Raw genomic sequence first — 16,976 nt, 5'->3', positions numbered from 1 at the left:
AATGTGCTTTTTCTGGCTGCCAGCACACAACCTTCATCTAGGATGTGAGAAACTATCTGGGTCTTTTTGCCTTACACATCATCATGGATAATGGAGAGACTAGAAACTGACCAGATAACTCTGTTGCTGACTTAGAATGCAGAACAGACTCCAGTTCACTCTACTACATCTGTATTGGGCTTGCAGGGCTAACAGTAGGAAACATTTCTTGTGATCATACAAGCAGCAGACCTTACTCAAATGTATTTATGGGAAGCAGATCTGAGAAGCAAAATGGGGCCATTTTTCTATATTCACTTGTTGGCTATGACGAGCACAGGTATTGCCAGTATATTTAGCTCCCTTGGTGCTAAATCTTCCTTTGAAAATAAACAAGAAAATAGCTACTTTCACCTTCTTGTTACACATAGGTTTTTCTCTGGAAGGTGGAACTCCCACTGCTGGACGCTTAAAATTCATCCCCAGTGCACTTCAGTTTAGACCAAAACCAAAAGTACCTTTGTAGAGTCTTTCTTCACTCTCAGTCCACATAGGAGCTGACAAAGCAGAACAAACCAATCATTCTTCTAGTCAGGATCCTGTCTCCATCTGTGACCAATGCCTTACGCAAAGAAAGATGCAAGACCCCCAGAACATATCTAAATATACAAAACTCTCCAGTAGGGGAAGGTGGAGAAAGGAAAAAATATCTCAATCTGACTCCCACTGGTAAACAACAAGTTTACTCAGAGCAATTGACCCTGTTTCCCCAGAATAATTAACCCAAGGGGAAAAGAATATTCCTTCCCTTTAATTAGCATTACAAATTTTCTAGTCTATCTTGCTGAGGGTGGCAAGCAGTTTGGCACTGAAAAGCCATGTCTGGAAGCCCCTTCACTTTATTTATTTAAATATGACTTTTATTAAATGAAATCCAGAAACACACAAAATCCCGAGGGTGACATAGCATCAACAGAAATAACCACTACCCTGCTACTTGAATGGCTCTAGTGCCATGACAAACAGCTCCCTTTTATATGCCACTGTAGCCTTCACCTCCTCACAAATAGTAGGCTTTACCAAATCTTTACTGTTTTGTAGCCGTCTTTTCAGGACACTTTCCTTTCATTTTCCGTGAAAAATTTGCTTCTCTGCCTTCATAGTTTCAGAGAGTTTAAGGCCAGAAGGGACCATTCGATTATCTAGTCTGACTTCCTGCATATCACAGGCCATTAAATTTCACCTAGTTACCCCTGTTTTGAACCCAATAACTTGGGTTAGACTAAACCATTCCCTACTCAGGAGACTAAACTTTCTTGTTTTCTGCAGGCAACTCCATCATCCTGCCAGTCACTTAGGCCCATAACCTGGTTATCATCTTTGACCTGAACCCCTCTCTAGGTCCTCACATCCAGGCTATGATTAAGTCTTGCAGATTCCTTCTGCATAAAATATTTAAGAGAGGGCCCTTCCTATTCATCCACACAGCTAAAATGTTCATCCAGGCTCCCATTATCTTGTGTTGGAAGTACTGCAACATTCTTCTCTCTGGTCCGGAGAGATGCAATCTTGTTCCACTTATATCCATTCAGCCTGCCGCTACAAAGATCATTTTCCTGGCCCAGCGGTTCTCAAACTGTGGGTTGGGACCCCAAAGTGGGTTGTGACAGGGCTGGCATTAGACTCACTGGGGCGTAGGGCTGAAATTAGGGTTGCCAGGTGTCTGTTTTTTGACTGGAACGCCCGGTCAAAAAGGGAGCCTGGAGGCTTTGGTCAGCACCGCTCACTGAGCCGTTAAAAGTCTGGTCAGCGGTGCAGCGGGGGCCCGGCGATAAGACAGCCCTAGCTCCGCACAGCTCCTGGAAGTGGCCGCCAAGTCCCTGCGGACCCAGATGCTTGAGTGGGCAGGAAGGCTCCACGTGCTGCCCACGCCCCAAGTGCCGGCTGAGCAGCTCCCATTGGCGGGAACTGTGACCAACGGGAGCTGCGGAAGTGGCACCTGCAGGCGTGGGGGCGGCACCTGCAGGTATGAGGGCAGCACTCAGAGTCCCCATGGCCACAGGAATCTGGCGGCTGCTTCCTAGGAGCTGTGGTAAGCACCACAGGGACCCCACACCCCAACCATTTTCCCACACCTCAACCCCCTGCCCCAAGTCCCCTCCCAAACCCAAACTCCCTCCCGGAGCCTGCACCCCCCTAACCTCCTGCCCAGCCTGGAGCCCCATCCTGCACCACAAACCCCTCATTCCCAACCCCACCCCAGAGCCCGCACCCACAGCCAGAGCCCTCACCCCTCCCACCCCTACCCCCTGCCCCAGGATGGAGCGCTCTCCTGCACCCTGAACCCCTCAATTCTGGCCCCACCCAGAGCCCACACCCCCAGCCCAGAGCCCATACCCCCCCTCACCCTATTCCCCCTGCCCCAGCCCAGAGCCCTCTCCCGCACCCCAAACCCCTCATCCCTGGCCTCACCCCATAACCTGCACCTCCAGCCAGAGCCCTCACCCCCCTCCCCACCCTAACCCCCTGCCCCAGCCTGGTGAAAGCGAGTGAGGATGGGGGAGAGTGCGCAACGGAGGGAGGGGGAATGGAGCAAGAAGGACAGGGCCTCAGGGAAGGGAAGGGGTAGGGCAGGGGTGTTCAGTTTTGTGCAATTAGAAAGTTGGCAACCCTAGCTGATGCCCGAGGGCTTTGGCCCTAGGTAGTAGGGCTCAGGTTACAGGCCTGGGCTTCTGCTTTGGCCCCCCACCCTGGGCGGTGGGACTCAGGCAGACTCAGGCTTCAGTCCCCGCTCCTGGGGTCATGTAGTAATTTTTCTTGTCAGAAGTGTGTCGCAATGCAATGAAGTTTGAGAACCCCTGTCCTAGCCCATTGCTTTGACCATGTTCCCTCTCATTATATCCCTCTGCTGCCTCCCCCGTCTCTATCACATCAAACGTAAGCTGCTTGTCTTCATTTTCCAGGCCCTTCACGACCTATCCCTACCCTACCTATCATCTCTCATTCAGTACTGAAAGGTCAACTCTTCCCTCTGATTAGCCCAGGAAGCCAGATTCCATCACCCCTTTGTTAAATTTTCAAACAAGCACCTTTTTGCTTTCTCCCATGCTGCTGCTCATGTGTGGGAGAAGCTACCTGTAAACATCTGCAAAACTAACTCATGATCCTCCTTCAAAACATTCCTTTTCTGTGATACAAATAATTTGACAACAGTTCGACTGCTGGTGATCACGCTGACCAATATTGTTTCACTGTTTCCTTGTACTACCCCATCTGTCTGTATCCCACTGTTGTCTCTTGTCTTATACATAGATTGTAAGGTCTTTGGAGCAGGGGGTATTTTTCTGCTCTGTATTTGTACAGTACCTAGCCTAACAGGGCCCTGTCTCCGACTGGGTGCCATGATAATACATATAATAATACTAATAATGTGCACCACAGGCAGAAAACAGGAGACCAAGATGCCACCGATGCCCAAGGCTCCTGCAATGGCAGGGAAATGATTAGGTGAGATATGACCCGATGATCCAGCAGGCAATCCATGCTCCATGCTGCAGAGGAAGACAAACCCGCACCTTACCAATGTCTCTGCCAATCTGAGCCGGGGGGAGAATTCCTTCCTGCCCTCAAATCTGGTGATCAGTCTGAACCTGAGCAGATGAGCAAAACACACCCGCCAGGCATCAAGACGGAGGATTCGCTGTACCACTTCAGAGCACGGGTCCACCCTGTATCCAGTTGTGGCCAATTGCTGATGCTTCAGAAGAAGATGGGAAAAACCCCTCAGAATACATCTAGACAATTGTGCATTAGAGAAAAGAAACATTCCTTCCTGACCCCAGCAGGCAAATGGCTGAAGCCCTTGAAGCATGAGATTGTCATTGTCTTACTGCAGAGTTGCAAATATTTTGAGCATTTTGAGGGCAATGGAGAACTTCCCATTGTCTCCATGGCCCATAAAAGAAGGGAATGGACACTATGGTTCATAAAGTCACAGATTCCAAGGCCAGAATGAACTACCACAACCATCCAGCCTGCCCCCCTGCATACATAGGCTGTAGAATTTCTCCCAGAAACTGGATTAAAGTATATCTTTTAAAAAAAGATATCCTATGTCTTCTTAATGATGAGCCCACCACCTCCCCTGGTAAGCTGTTCTAATATTTAATTTCCCTCATTGCTAGGAAATTGTGTCTTATTTCAAGGCTGAATTTGTCTAACTTCAGTTTCCAGCCATTGGATCTTTTTATGCCTTTGTCAGCAAGGTTGAAAAGCCCCCTGTAATCAGCAGGAATCCTAGAAATCCGTTTGCCATGGAAAAACGCAGATTTTGCATTTTTACACAGAATCTTTAGTTTTTACATTTTGCGAAAAAATAAAAACAATAAGAACCCTGTTTATCTGCACCTCCATTATCCAGCTCTACCTACAAACCAGGGCTGACAGCCTGAGCCTTGCCACCCGGGGATGAAACTCTCCAGATTATTTGAATTTTTGATTATCCAGTCTGGCCCCAATCCCAATTACATCGGACAAATGGGGCTCTGCTGTATACCAGTTGAACACAATGTTTTATTGATACCTGTATATATTGTGGCTTGGGAAACTAAAATTCAGTGTCTCATTTTAATCACGGAAAAATGCAAATTCTAATTTTTTTTAAATCAGAGAATTTTGTTTTTTTTTCCAATCACAGAAAACTAGGATCCCTGGTGATCAGCTCTCTCATTCCGCATGTAAGCATTTATACACAGTGATCAAGTCACCTCTCAACCTTCTCTTCAATAAGATGAATAAGTTGAGCTCCTTAAGCCTCACATTGTAGGCTTGTTTTCCAGCCCCTGGATCATTTGTGTGACCCTCCATGAGTTTTTTTACACTAATCTGCAGTAGTGTGAGAATGCCGAGATTTGACCCTTACGGGCAGAACCGCTGCTATGACAAGTCATTATTAATCAAATAGGTCAACCATTTATTCTGGATTTATTTGTTTTTTGTTTGATTAGGGTGTTTTGCTTGTTTGTTATAACTGGGCCGTAGTTGTGTCAGTTCTGGAGTTTATATTATATATAGTACTGTGACCAGGGCAAGCCACTGGAGGGGTGTCTGCAGTGCAATTGGGAGATGTGACTGCAGCATGTGTAGACATACCTTAGATAGCTTTGACCTAAGCTAGATCAAAGCTAGCACAAGGAACTAGGGCAGTTAAACCATGGCAGCATAGTTAGCAGCCACTCAAGTAGAAATATAGGATCCTGGACTGGCAGAGCTAGCCCATGAAGCTGCCCAGATTGCTGTGGCTTCATTGCCATTGTTACTTGAGCTAGCTCGGGCACATCTATAGGTGCTACAATTACAATGCCTGATTGCAGTGTAGATATAAGAGGCAAGACTCCTAGAGGCTATTCTTTGCTCTGCCACTGATTCACCGTGTGACCTTGAGCAAGTCACTTAATTTCTGTCTGCCTGAGTTTTCACCCATGTGTAGAATAGATACAATAATACTGACCTCCCTTTTGGTCATGCTGTGACAACCTCAATAAAGGAGAAAGTAAATATTTTTTCCAGTGCCTGTATGCCACTTTTCCTTGGTAGGGGGAGATAAGCTAATAAAATGCACATAGAGTACAAAGTATCAGGAGGATCTCAAAGCACTTTGTGTCTGTACAGCATGTAGCACAACAGGGTCCTGACACATGACTAGAGCTCCTAGGCCCTACAATAACAACAAAAAATAATAAGTAAGCCTTGCTCTCCTTGTTATCCTTTGTTGGGAGGCAGTGTTAACTAATGGTTAAACCAACGGATGGGAGTCAATTCCTGGGTTGTAGGCCCAGATCTACTACTGACAGTACCTCAGTTTCCCCTTTTACAAAATGGTAATAGTGTCTCTCAAATGGAAGGGTCCTCTGCATAAGCAGCGCAGAATAGGCCATCAACATGTACAACACAACTCAGGGAGGAGATTCCCTACCACACCCCATCCACTTTGAAGTGTAATACATTTTTCCCAGCAGCAATGAATTGTGTCATTGTTGGGAACATGTTCACTACTGTCATCTATGTGTGGAATATGTTGGACCAGCTCATTATGACCGCACTTCAGGGAAGTAATTAAGCTGAGGTTTAAATCCCATTGATGTAAATAGGACATTAGCATGTCCTTAACATTAGGTACATAGTGAATGGCTTGCCTGACTTGTAGCCTGCAGTGGCTGCTGCCAGTAGAGGTCTCATTGTAACAATTGCTGTTTTTCTGCTCACTCAATTTTTTGAAAAATTTTCCTTTGGGATTTATTATCTATCATAGAATCATCTATTGCTATCAAGTCCCCGACCAATGCAGTATAAGTATTAATGTATTTGCATACATGAAAATGAAAGGATGTTGCACTCTGAGTGCTTTATTTCTTTTACAGACACTGGATAAATACAATTCAGGTAATCAAATTCATCATCCTGCCTATGAATATTTTCAGCTCCTGGAGGGACCATCTTTTCCAGCAGGCAAGAGTGAAATAAGAGGATCCTCCTGTTATTAAGCAATGCAACAAACTGAAAGGAATACTGAAGCTGGGAAAGCTTCCTTGCCTCTGGTGGGAAGGAGAGCAGGTCCAGCTTCTGAACCCTGGTACCTATCAGGTCCAGCGCAAGAGGATGCCAAAACCAGACAAGGAAGCCCTGGTGTGACACACGAGCTTGGACAGGGGCTTGGGAACCTCCTAATATCCCAGCCGTCACAAATGTCTAAAGGTAGCTTAAGAAATCCCGGTACCAAGGACTAGGGATGGGCAGAAGCCAGATTTTCAGTTTAGTGGGAACCTCAAGAATTTCAACGTCCCCCACCCCCCATTCCAAAAAAGGAAAAAAAACTAAAAAGGAAAAGTTTTCTGCAAACACAAAATTCTGAAAATTTCTTCATTTCAATAAAATCAAAACATTTGATTCTCAATCCAGCCTTTTGAAAAACTAGTTTCATGTCAAAACAATGAATGGCATTGGGAAGAGAAAAATTGAGCCATGCTGTTCAGAAAAAGCAGGGTACATGGACACTATTCAAACACCATTTCATTTGTTTCCCAAAACAAAAATTTCCCCAAATCAACAGAAAATGCTGTGTGTCAAAGGTGACCCGTTGCTTTGCCGAAGGGACCAGGTTAATGTGCATTGTTCAGCCAGCTCTACCAGGAAGCCCCCAGTACAAAGCAGGAGGGTCCCTGCCCCTCATCTCAATCAGCTCTGGCTGAATGTGAAACACATAAAGAAACTTTGCCTACCCTCCACCTGCCCCAGTGCATGCCAGCCCCGGCTCTTCACAGCCACAGGGGACAAAGGAAGGAGGGGAAGACCGGCACAGCGTGGAAGGCGCCGGGAAAGAGCAGAACCAGGGGGGCTGGGACAATTTGTATACCGGGGGTGCTGAGAGCTATTGAACCAAATGTAAACCCTGTATATATGATGGAAACCACTTTAAGCCAAGAGGTGCAGCAGCCTCCCCAGCACCCCCGACGCTGCAGGTGCCAGGGGTCTCTCCTGCCTGTGCCCTGCCGTCTGATCAGCCAGGGCGGGCAAGCGCCGGAGCCTGCCAGGGGCAGGGGAGGCAAGGCGCCTTCCCTTCGCTGGGAGCCGGGTCTCAGCGCCTGCCAGATGCCCCAAGCGGATGCCGATTCCCGGGAGAGGGCGACAGATCCTCACCCGGGATCGTCCGTGTGGCTCCAGCGCCCCGCTCATGGCCGGCCCCGGCTCCCCCTCGCAACCCCGCTCCAGCTGCGCTGGCTCCCAGCCCCCGGCGCTGCCCTCCCGCTGGGTTTGCCTTCCGCTGCCCCGGGCAACCCCCTCCCCCCCCCCCGCCGCCTCTGCCCTGGAGCCCGCTTTGTTCCGGGTGGGAGGTGCCCCCTCACCCCCCTTCCAACTCCTCTCCCGCGGCAGGAAGCGGAGCCGGAGCCAGCGCAGCGAGAAACCGAAAGCAACAGAGGCCGGGCTCCAGAGCCCTCCCTCCGGCTCCCACGCCGGCCCGGCATCCCCCAGCCCAGCCCAGCCCAGCATCCGCCAGCTCCGTTGCGGGAGGCCTGGACTGGCTCCCACTGCCCCTACCCTGGCGGAGATGGGGAGAGCGCGCTCCAGGGCAGCTGCTGCGGCCACACTCTGCCTCGCTCCTGCCTCTCCCGCCTCCTCCGCTCAGCCGCGCATTGTCTTCCTCGCCTCCATGGATGGCTCGAGGCGGCGGCTGCTGGAGATTAAATGTTCCAGTGACACTAACCCGTAGCATGGATGCGGTTGCAAACTGCACATGCTCCCTCCTTACAGCCGGCCTTCTCCCGCACCAGCCCTTAACTCCTTCGCTGCTGTCCTGAGCCAGCTGCGGTACAGGGAGGTGATGGTGGAGGGGACTTTAGCATGGAAAAATCATCTGGCTGCAGGCCTCAGCTCACCTGCTCCCACCCCCTGGCCTTCTGCCTGCACCTACAGCAGCTCCTATAGAGCAGGGTCGGCTTTCCAGCGCACTCTCTCTGGCTTGCTAAGGGTTAATTTAGGTCACCGTTCCCCGCTGTGCAGTTCTTCCAATTTTTAATAATTTACCTGGTAAATTTACACGCAAGGACTTTGCATCATCTGTAGCTGCTAAACACAGAAGCAACTCAGGTACCAGCTCCTGAGAATTTAAGATTTGCTAGGCGCCATCAGACTCTTGGTCCACCAAGGCAGGTAACTGACTTCCTGGTGATGCTTCAGAATCCTGGTGTTACATGCTGTAGTTGCCATGAGGGGTTGCAGGAAAAATAGACACCTCCCTCCCATCAGTATTCCAGCTATGACATACCTCCTTGCTTGCCAAGGCCAAAATATGGGACAAAGGCCCAAAACAAAGGACACAAAAATAGGAGCTAGAAGAGAGCACTTGGGTCACCTAATCTTTGCAGGCCTCAACCATTCCTGCCTCAGTCTGATTTATTATCTACTCAGGTACTTTAGCTGGAATAGATCCTAGGCTCTTGACCTTCTACTGGATGATCTCTAGTACAGTGTCTGCCACCTACCTCAATTTCCCCCTCATGAGAGCGCCTTTAAGAACTCCTGTCTCAGTTTCCAGTCACCTTCTCAGTCCAAAATTCTTTAATTCACTCTTTACCAGGCAGGGGCAGCGAGTTGTATGGGCCCGTGGTGCCTGGGCTCCAGGAATATTCAGGGCTGGGGCCCCTGCTCCAGCCATGTTTGGAGCTGGGTCTCTCCCCCAGCCCTGCCTGGAGGAGCCCCCGGCCCCCACCGGCCACACCCCACCCCCACGCACCTCACCCAGGCCCCAGAGCGTCCCTGCCTGAATGAAAGCGGCACAGCTCTCCCTCGCCTGCCTGCACTGGCGGCTGCTGCCGCCTACGGCTACAGCCCAGCACAAGAGCCGTGCTGGTGGCAGGCTGAGGCAGCCGGCTGCACCTCAGGAGGAGGTAGAGGCGCACACATGCTTGGCAGCCCTCCCCTCCCTGTGCACGCATCAGGAGGAGACACCGAGGGGGCTTCTGGTGGGAGACATCTGGAGTGGACCTCACTCACCTGAGCAGCTGCTGGGGCTATGGTGAGTGTTTGACCCTGTGATCTGCCCGCACCCCCCTGCCCAACGCTGGGCAAGGAGCAGCCCCATCCCCCACCCCCAGTGAGGCTATGGTGAGAGGCAGCAGGGGAGGAAGGAAGCCACGTGTGATGGCAGTCCCTTCCCTTTAAGCGTTGCACACACCCCCCCCCCACAGAGCCTGCACCCCCCACCCCTTTCCCACACACCCCCTCTGGCTCCCAAACTCCATCCCAGAGCCTGTAACCCTCACCCCCACCACCTGCCCCAGCCTGGAGCCTGCACCCAACTCCATCCCAGAGCCCAACCTCTCAACCATCCTACACCCCAATCCCCTGCCCCATAGAATCATAGAATCATAGAATATCAGGGTTGGAAGGGACCCCAGAAGGTCATCTAGTCCAACCCCCTGCTCGAAGCAGGACCAATTCCCAGTTAAATCATCCCAGCCAGGGCTTTGTCAAGCCTGACCTTAAAAACCTCTAAGGAAGGAGATTCTACCACCTCCCTAGGTAACGCATTCCAGTGTTTCACCACCCTCTTAGTGAAAAAGTTTTTCCTAATATCCAATCTAAACCTCCCCCATTGCAACTTGAGACCATTACTCCTCGTTCTGTCATCTGCTACCATTGAGAACAGTCTAGAGCCATCCTCTTTGGAACCCCCTTTCAGGTAGTTGAAAGCAGCTATCAAATCCCCCCTCATTCTTCTCTTCTGCAGACTAAACAATCCCAGCTCCCTCAGCCTCTCCTCATAAGTCATGTGCTCTAGACCCCTAATCATTTTTGTTGCCCTTCGCTGGACTCTCTCCAATTTATCCACATCCTTCTTGTAGTGTGGGGCCCAAAACTGGACACAGTACTCCAGATGAGGCCTCACCAGTGTCGAATAGAGGGGAACGATCACATCCCTCGATCTGCTGGCTATGCCCCTACTTATACATCCCAAAATGCCATTGGCCTTCTTGGCAACAAGGGCACACTGTTGACTCATATCCAGCTTCTCGTCCACTGTCACCCCTAGGTCCTTTTCTGCAGAACTGCTGCCTAGCCATTCGGTCCCTAGTCTGTAGCGGTGCATTGGATTCTTCCATCCTAAGTGCAGGACCCTGCACTTATCCTTATTGAACCTCATCAGATTTCTTTTGGCCCAATCCTCCAATTTGTCTAGGTCCTTCTGTATCCTATCCCTCCCCTCCAGCGTATCTACCACTCCTCCCAGTTTAGTATCATCTGCAAATTTGCTGAGAGTGCAATCCACACCATCCTCCAGATCATTTATGAAGATATTGAACAAAACCGGCCCCAGGACCGACCCCTGGGGCACTCCACTTGACACCGGCTGCCAACTAGACATGGAGCCATTTATCACTACCCGTTGAGCCCGACAATCTAGCCAGCTTTCTACCCACCTTATAGTGCATTCATCCAGCCCATACTTCTTTAACTTGCTGACAAGAATACTGTGGGAGACCGTGTCAAAAGCTTTGCTAAAGTCAAGAAACAATACATCCACTGCTTTCCCTTCATCCACAGAACCAGTAATCTCATCATAAAAGGCGATTAGATTAGTCAGGCATGACCTTCCCTTGGTGAATCCATGCTGACTGTTCCTGATCACTTTCCTCTCATGTAAGTGCTTCAGGATTGATTCTTTGAGGACCTGCTCCATGATTTTTCCAGGGACTGAGGTGAGGCTGACCGGCCTGTAGTTCCCAGGATCCTCCTTCTTCCCTTTTTTAAAGATTGGCACTACATTAGCCTTTTTCCAGTCATCCGGGACTTCCCCCGTTCGCCACGAGTTTTCAAAGATAATGGCCAAGGGCTCTGCAATCACAGCCGCCAATTCCTTCAGCACTCTCGGATGTAACTCGTCCGGCCCCATGGACTTGTGCACGTCCAGCTTTTCTAAATAGTCCCTAACCACCTCTATCTCCACAGAGGGCTGGCCATCTCTTCCCCATTCCCATGCCCAGGGCCTGCACCTCAGACCTCCTTCCTCCACCCAAACTCCCTCACAGAGCCCTAGTTTGGGGGGGGAGGCCCCCTCTGGGCATTCTGGGCACCACCAAAGTTTCTACAAACCTGCCACCCCTGGAGGCCAACAGAGTTTGTCAAAAACAGAACTCAAAAGTCCCAAAACAAACACAAAGTGTTTCATCAGTTCCAGCTGCTCACAGCATCCTGTTTCCTGAGCTTCCCTCACTTACTTCAGGGCTTCCTACTTCTAGTAGGCTCCACTACTTCCCTCAACCAACTACCCTATCCTCCTCACCTTCCTACTGCCATTTATACTTGATTTTTCTGATTCCTCTCAGGTTGGCTCATCTTGTAATCACAGCTGGTTTAGCCCCAGGCTCTCCAGCCCAGGGGCAAACCAATCTGTTACAATCTCAAGGTCCTTTGCAAACACTCATTCACACCTCTGTAAAGTGGTAAATATTTTCTGCTCAGTTTTCTAACTAAAAACCTGCTCTCAGACGTAGTAACCAATGCTTGTCAAAGGCCTGGGTCAGCTGTTGTGAATGGACACTAGGCATTGCACAGTCATTTCAATACTTTTCCTTAATGTAGATACAAGACAGATTCCACATATGATTTCGGATTAATAATAATTTATGTATAAAACACCTAAGAAACATAAGAAAAAAAAAGGTCAAAGAATATAATCCCAAGCAGTGTTCCCTCTAATTGTTTACGTCCATGTGCGGAATGAATTTTGTTATGTGCACCAATATGGAGGTCATATGTGACGCATCACCTTCATATTGGTGCACATAACAAAATTCATGTGGTGGGGGTGGGGCTGAGTTTAGAGTGTGGGAGGGGGCTTAGGGCTGGGGCAGAGGGTTGGCATGTGGGAGGGGGTACGGGCTCTGGGGTGGGGCTGGGGGTGAGGGGTTTGGGGTGCAGGCTTCCCCGGGGCTTTGGTGTGGAGAGAGGACTCCCCCCAGCCTTCTCTCACCTCAGCAGCTCAGGGCCAGGGGAGAGGCACCTCCTGGCAGCTCCTCTTCCCCAGCCATGGCAAGTCCGGGACAGGTCCATGCTGGGGCCGGCGAGGAGGGGCGCCTCTCCCTGCTGCAGCCCTGCGCCACTGTATGGGGCTTAATAGGCAGCCGCACAGCTTGGAGGGAACTTAGATCCCAATGTCATTTGTTGTCACTGACACCCCTGTAGTGTATGGGATCAGACACACATAGCAAGAAATATATATTTGAAGGCTTCACTGCTACATGCTGAAACAATCTCTTTACCATTTTTCCATTTCCACCAGAAAGTCCTCTTCAGATTATTCCCTGACTAAGCTTGCCGATGGAGAATAATGAAAATAAATTAAAGTTACAGAATCAGATTCACTTCTTTCTCTGTGTTAACTCTTCTGCAAAATTGCCTGCTCTTTGCATTGTGGAAGAATGCTCTTGCGATTAAACCACTGTATTAGAAGTCAGGAGATTTGGCTCCTGACACAGAATTCCTGTGTGACCTTTGGCAAGCATGTAACTTCCCTGTACCTCAGTTTCCTCATCTGTAAAATGGAAATAATACCTGTCTATCTTAAAGAAGGTCTCATAGGAGGAGGATTAGCTAGTTAACATTGGTAACGTTGTGATGTTATTAACATGAACTTTGACTGCATAGATCATTGTGGCAACCAAGGTCCCATAGTTGCACCAAATCTTGTACAAAGGAGGTCAAGTAAGGTGTCTATGGAAAGGTTGTAATTTGCTGGTTATGATTATGCTGTCTGTATGTGTGTATCATTTTTGTATTTGAAGTTATGAATATTGGCTTTGTACTTGTATCTTGATGTGTTTGATTCTAAGTAGCATCCATAAAGCATTTGGTCAGCTTCTTGAAAAAGGACTATTCTGAGTAAGTGCCCAATCGAGAAACACTTAACTGACAATGGACTTTAAGAGATGCCAATCCACATCTGAGCTTTCCTGGGAACATTCAAACTAACATGTAAACAATGGCGTTGGCTGCAAAAAGCTGAATCATTCATGAACATGTGACTTGCCCAGGTGGCTACAAACTCCATCTTGTTGCTGTGATTTTGCACAGAAGAACAAAGGGGTTTCTGCCCACAAGCAGGAGAATATAAAAGGCCCTGGAAGCCTCTCCATTTTGTCTTCAGCTGGCTCAAGAGATGGCCTCTCCACCCCAAAGAGATGCCTGAAAGAAACTGGGACAAAGGACTCTAACTATGGGGGTGTGAGTGATTGCTGGACCCATGCCATAAACCACAGCGTTGGTCTGAAAAGGATTGGGCCCAGACTAGGAAGGAGTTTGATCTGTGAAAGAAGCTTATTGGAACATCTCTGGGGGTGCGATTTACCTGTATTCAGTTTCCTATTGTATTAGGCTTAGACTTGCATGTTTTGTTTTATTTTGCTTGGTAACTTGCTTTGTTCTTTCTGTTATTACTTGGAACCACTTAAATCCTACTTTTTATATTTAATAACATCACTTTTGCTTATTAATGAACCCAGAGTAAGTAATACTTGGGGGAGCAAACAGCTGTGCATATCTCTCTATCAGTGTTATAGAAAGTGGACAATTTATGAGTTTACCCTGTGTAAGCTTTATACAGAGTAAAACGGATTCATTTGGGGTTTCAGTTCCCAGAAAGACTGAATACTGGGTGCTGGAAAAGTCCCTGTTACCTGAGAAGCCCCTGGGCTAAGCGAATCTTAGTTTCTGTACACTGCAGGGGGTGTGTGACCCAACCTCTTGATCTGTGCTGTAGCTGATTAGAGTGTCTAACTCAGCAAGATGGGAGTGGAGGGAAGCCTTCTCTGGCAGGAGGGCTTGCTCTCAGTGGTATCCCAGCACATCTAGAGACAGTCTTGAAGGAGTTTCTGTGACCAAATCCATCACAAATGTTTTTTAAGGTCCTCTGATAGAAGGCGGGGAAGTACAAGGTTTGGTTATTTTACAGAGAGAGAAAGTGAGGTACAGGTGGATAAAAAGACACTTCCTGTGTCACCACCTGAGGTTGTCTGTACTAGAACTGGAAATAGAATCTAAAACACTTGCTTCTGAGTCTCATGTTTTAATCATGAACTCTCTTCTCCAATCAGCCACTCCCTTTGTGGCTCTTTCTTTTTCCTTCAAGCACTATCTGAACAACAGATTCCATGTTTCTTTTTCATAGTCCTCAGGTGTCTCTCCTGGCTTCTATGGTTAATAAGTCTGTAAGTATCTTCATGGGATAAAGGGTTCTTCAATCCGACAAAGCCATGAGCCAATGGTTGAAAGTTGAAGCTAGACAAATTCAAACTGGAAATAAAGCATATGTTTTTTACAGTGAGAGTCATTAATCATTGGAACTATTTACCATGGGTTGTGGTGAGTTATCCACCACAGGATATTACAAATCAAGAGTGGATGTTTTTCTAAAGGATATGCTCTAATTCAAACTGGAATTATTTCGGGGAGCTCCTATAGCCTGTGTTATGTAGGAGGCCAGACTAGATGACTGGGGTCCCCTCTGACCTATGAACAATGCTGGAAGCACAAAGTTAATGTATCTGAGAGAATAAGAACACTTTTATAACTTTAATTTTATGTCTCTGCATTCTGATGTCAGAGGAGCGAGGCAACATCAGGTTTGTGCCAGACAGAGGCAATTAAGGGATGCCCTATAATGAGGGACCATCAAAGGATCCTGCCACAATAGATACTCTTATCTATCACAGACAACTTCTTCAGCATAAAAGTGTCAGGAATCAAAGAGAAGTTGCAGGGCCAGTAAGTGCTCGGCACCATGCAGATATCAGAGCCCAGATTACACTGGAGAAGAATATTGTGTTATTAGGATCTCATTCTCAGTGAATATTCACTCAGGTAGTTCTATGCACAAATGAATGTGATTCCTCCTAATATGCCACAATGCAGCAAACCAGCCTGTTACAGAGTCACCTGACCACACTAATTTCTCTGCAAGAACAGGAGTATCAGAAACATGGAACATTTTGATGGGGAAATAAAACGTAGCATATGGCTGAGTTATAACTCAGCGGCTGACCTTTGCAAGCTGGGCTATTATTGCTACATTTAGGATATGGTGGTTGATTTAAAAAAATAATTATTTTGAATAGATTTCAAGAGATCTGAAAAGGAGGGTGTTTAGCTATTACAGTGAAATGCCCCTTACAAATGCAATAGATGATAAATTAGTCAGAAAGAGGACCACAGCGTGATACAGTGCAATGCAATTTATTGTTGGGTCGCATCTTTCGGAAAATATCCAAGACCATTTTGCAGCATGAGAAGAAAAGGAGTATGCTGTGCGGGGAGTGAGAGATGAGGGAAAGATCAGTGAGGAAGTAAGAAAAGAATGCTCCCTAGTTAGAAAGAAAGACTCACCCACAGGCAGGAAGGGGAAATCAATGTACAGAAATGGAAGAGAGTAAAAGAAAAAAAAAGTAGGAGAGATGAACATGCAAATCTATATTCTTCCCTCTAGTTACAGTGATCGGGCAGAGGAAGGAGCTATTACACTGAGGAGAATGGAAGGCGGAGGCAGAGTGAGTGTGGGGAAGGTTAGTACAGATGAGAATGTCACAGTGAGGGGAGGAGAGCCAGGTAGGAGTGGCTCAGGGTTAGACTTAGAGGCAATAGTGGGAGAGGAGAAGATAAATGGGATGAGGGATATAATGAAGGGGGAACAGCAGGAGGATGAAAAATGAGGAATGGAGGGATGACTCTTCTGGTACTGCCCCCACACTTGTACCCTTTCACTGGCCAACCATGCATGCTTCATGGGATCAGAGTGCTGGAAGGTCTGAGAGCTTGGGGTGGTGGAGGAGGACTGAGCATGGGACTGGCTGTGCCTTTCAGCAGCACTATCTCCAACAGAGCGGTCAGATTTCTATGCAGAAATGTGGTTGGGACACTTTGCAGCTGAATTAACTATTCCTGGGTCCCCTCCATGGCTGCCTCTCGGCAGCTGCAGGGGGGATCCAGCCATAGTTACCTGCACAATCCTACTAGTTCTTGAATTGTTTGAAGAATCTTCTAAGGGAGCTAAGTCCTGGATTTCTGAGAAAATAATAATAATCAGTTCCTTCTGTAACAATACTTAGACTTTCTGAATTTGTCCTTACATGCTTGTGCTTTCTTTTGTACGCCTCCTTAGCAATTCATCCATGTTTCCACTTTTGTAGGGTTCCTTTTAGATTTTTCAAGTCATTAAAGAGCTCCTGATGCAGCCATATTGGCCTGTCACTATTCTTCCTATCTTTCCTCCACATCGGGATAGTTTGCTGTTATGCCTTTTAATATCGTCTCTTTGAGAAACTGCCAGCTCTCCTGAACTCCTTTTTCTCTTAGATTTTCTTCCCATGGGACTTTACCTACCAGTTCTCCGAGTTTGTTAAAGTCGGCTTTTTTGAAGTCCAACATCCTCATTCTGCTGCTCTCACTCC

General features: G+C 48.0%; 1 protein-coding gene across 3 annotated transcripts in view; it reads right to left on the bottom strand.

The window, feature by feature from the left end:
- Positions 1-8,362, bottom strand: part of TMEM229B (transmembrane protein 229B) — a 60,197-nt gene extending 51,835 nt beyond the window's left edge. The window contains exons 1-2 of one of the 3 annotated variants that reach the window (XM_074955522.1): positions 8,240-8,362; positions 3,560-3,736 (exon numbers count right to left, since the gene is read on the bottom strand). In XM_074955522.1, the coding sequence (XP_074811623.1) occupies positions 3,560-3,736; positions 8,240-8,248 (186 nt within the window). In that variant the 5' untranslated portion in view covers positions 8,249-8,362. Of the gene's footprint in view, positions 1-3,559; positions 3,737-8,073; positions 8,212-8,239 lie in introns of those variants that run through there. The other 2 variants (XM_074955524.1, XM_074955523.1) reach the window with 2 other exon arrangements.
- Between the last annotated feature and the right edge of the window lie 8,614 nt (positions 8,363-16,976).

The sequence above is a fragment of the Natator depressus genome, chromosome 6 (assembly GCF_965152275.1).
Source record: "Natator depressus isolate rNatDep1 chromosome 6, rNatDep2.hap1, whole genome shotgun sequence".
NCBI classification, from domain to species: Eukaryota; Metazoa; Chordata; order Testudines; family Cheloniidae; genus Natator; species Natator depressus.
This window is presented reverse-complemented; position numbering and strand designations above follow the sequence as displayed.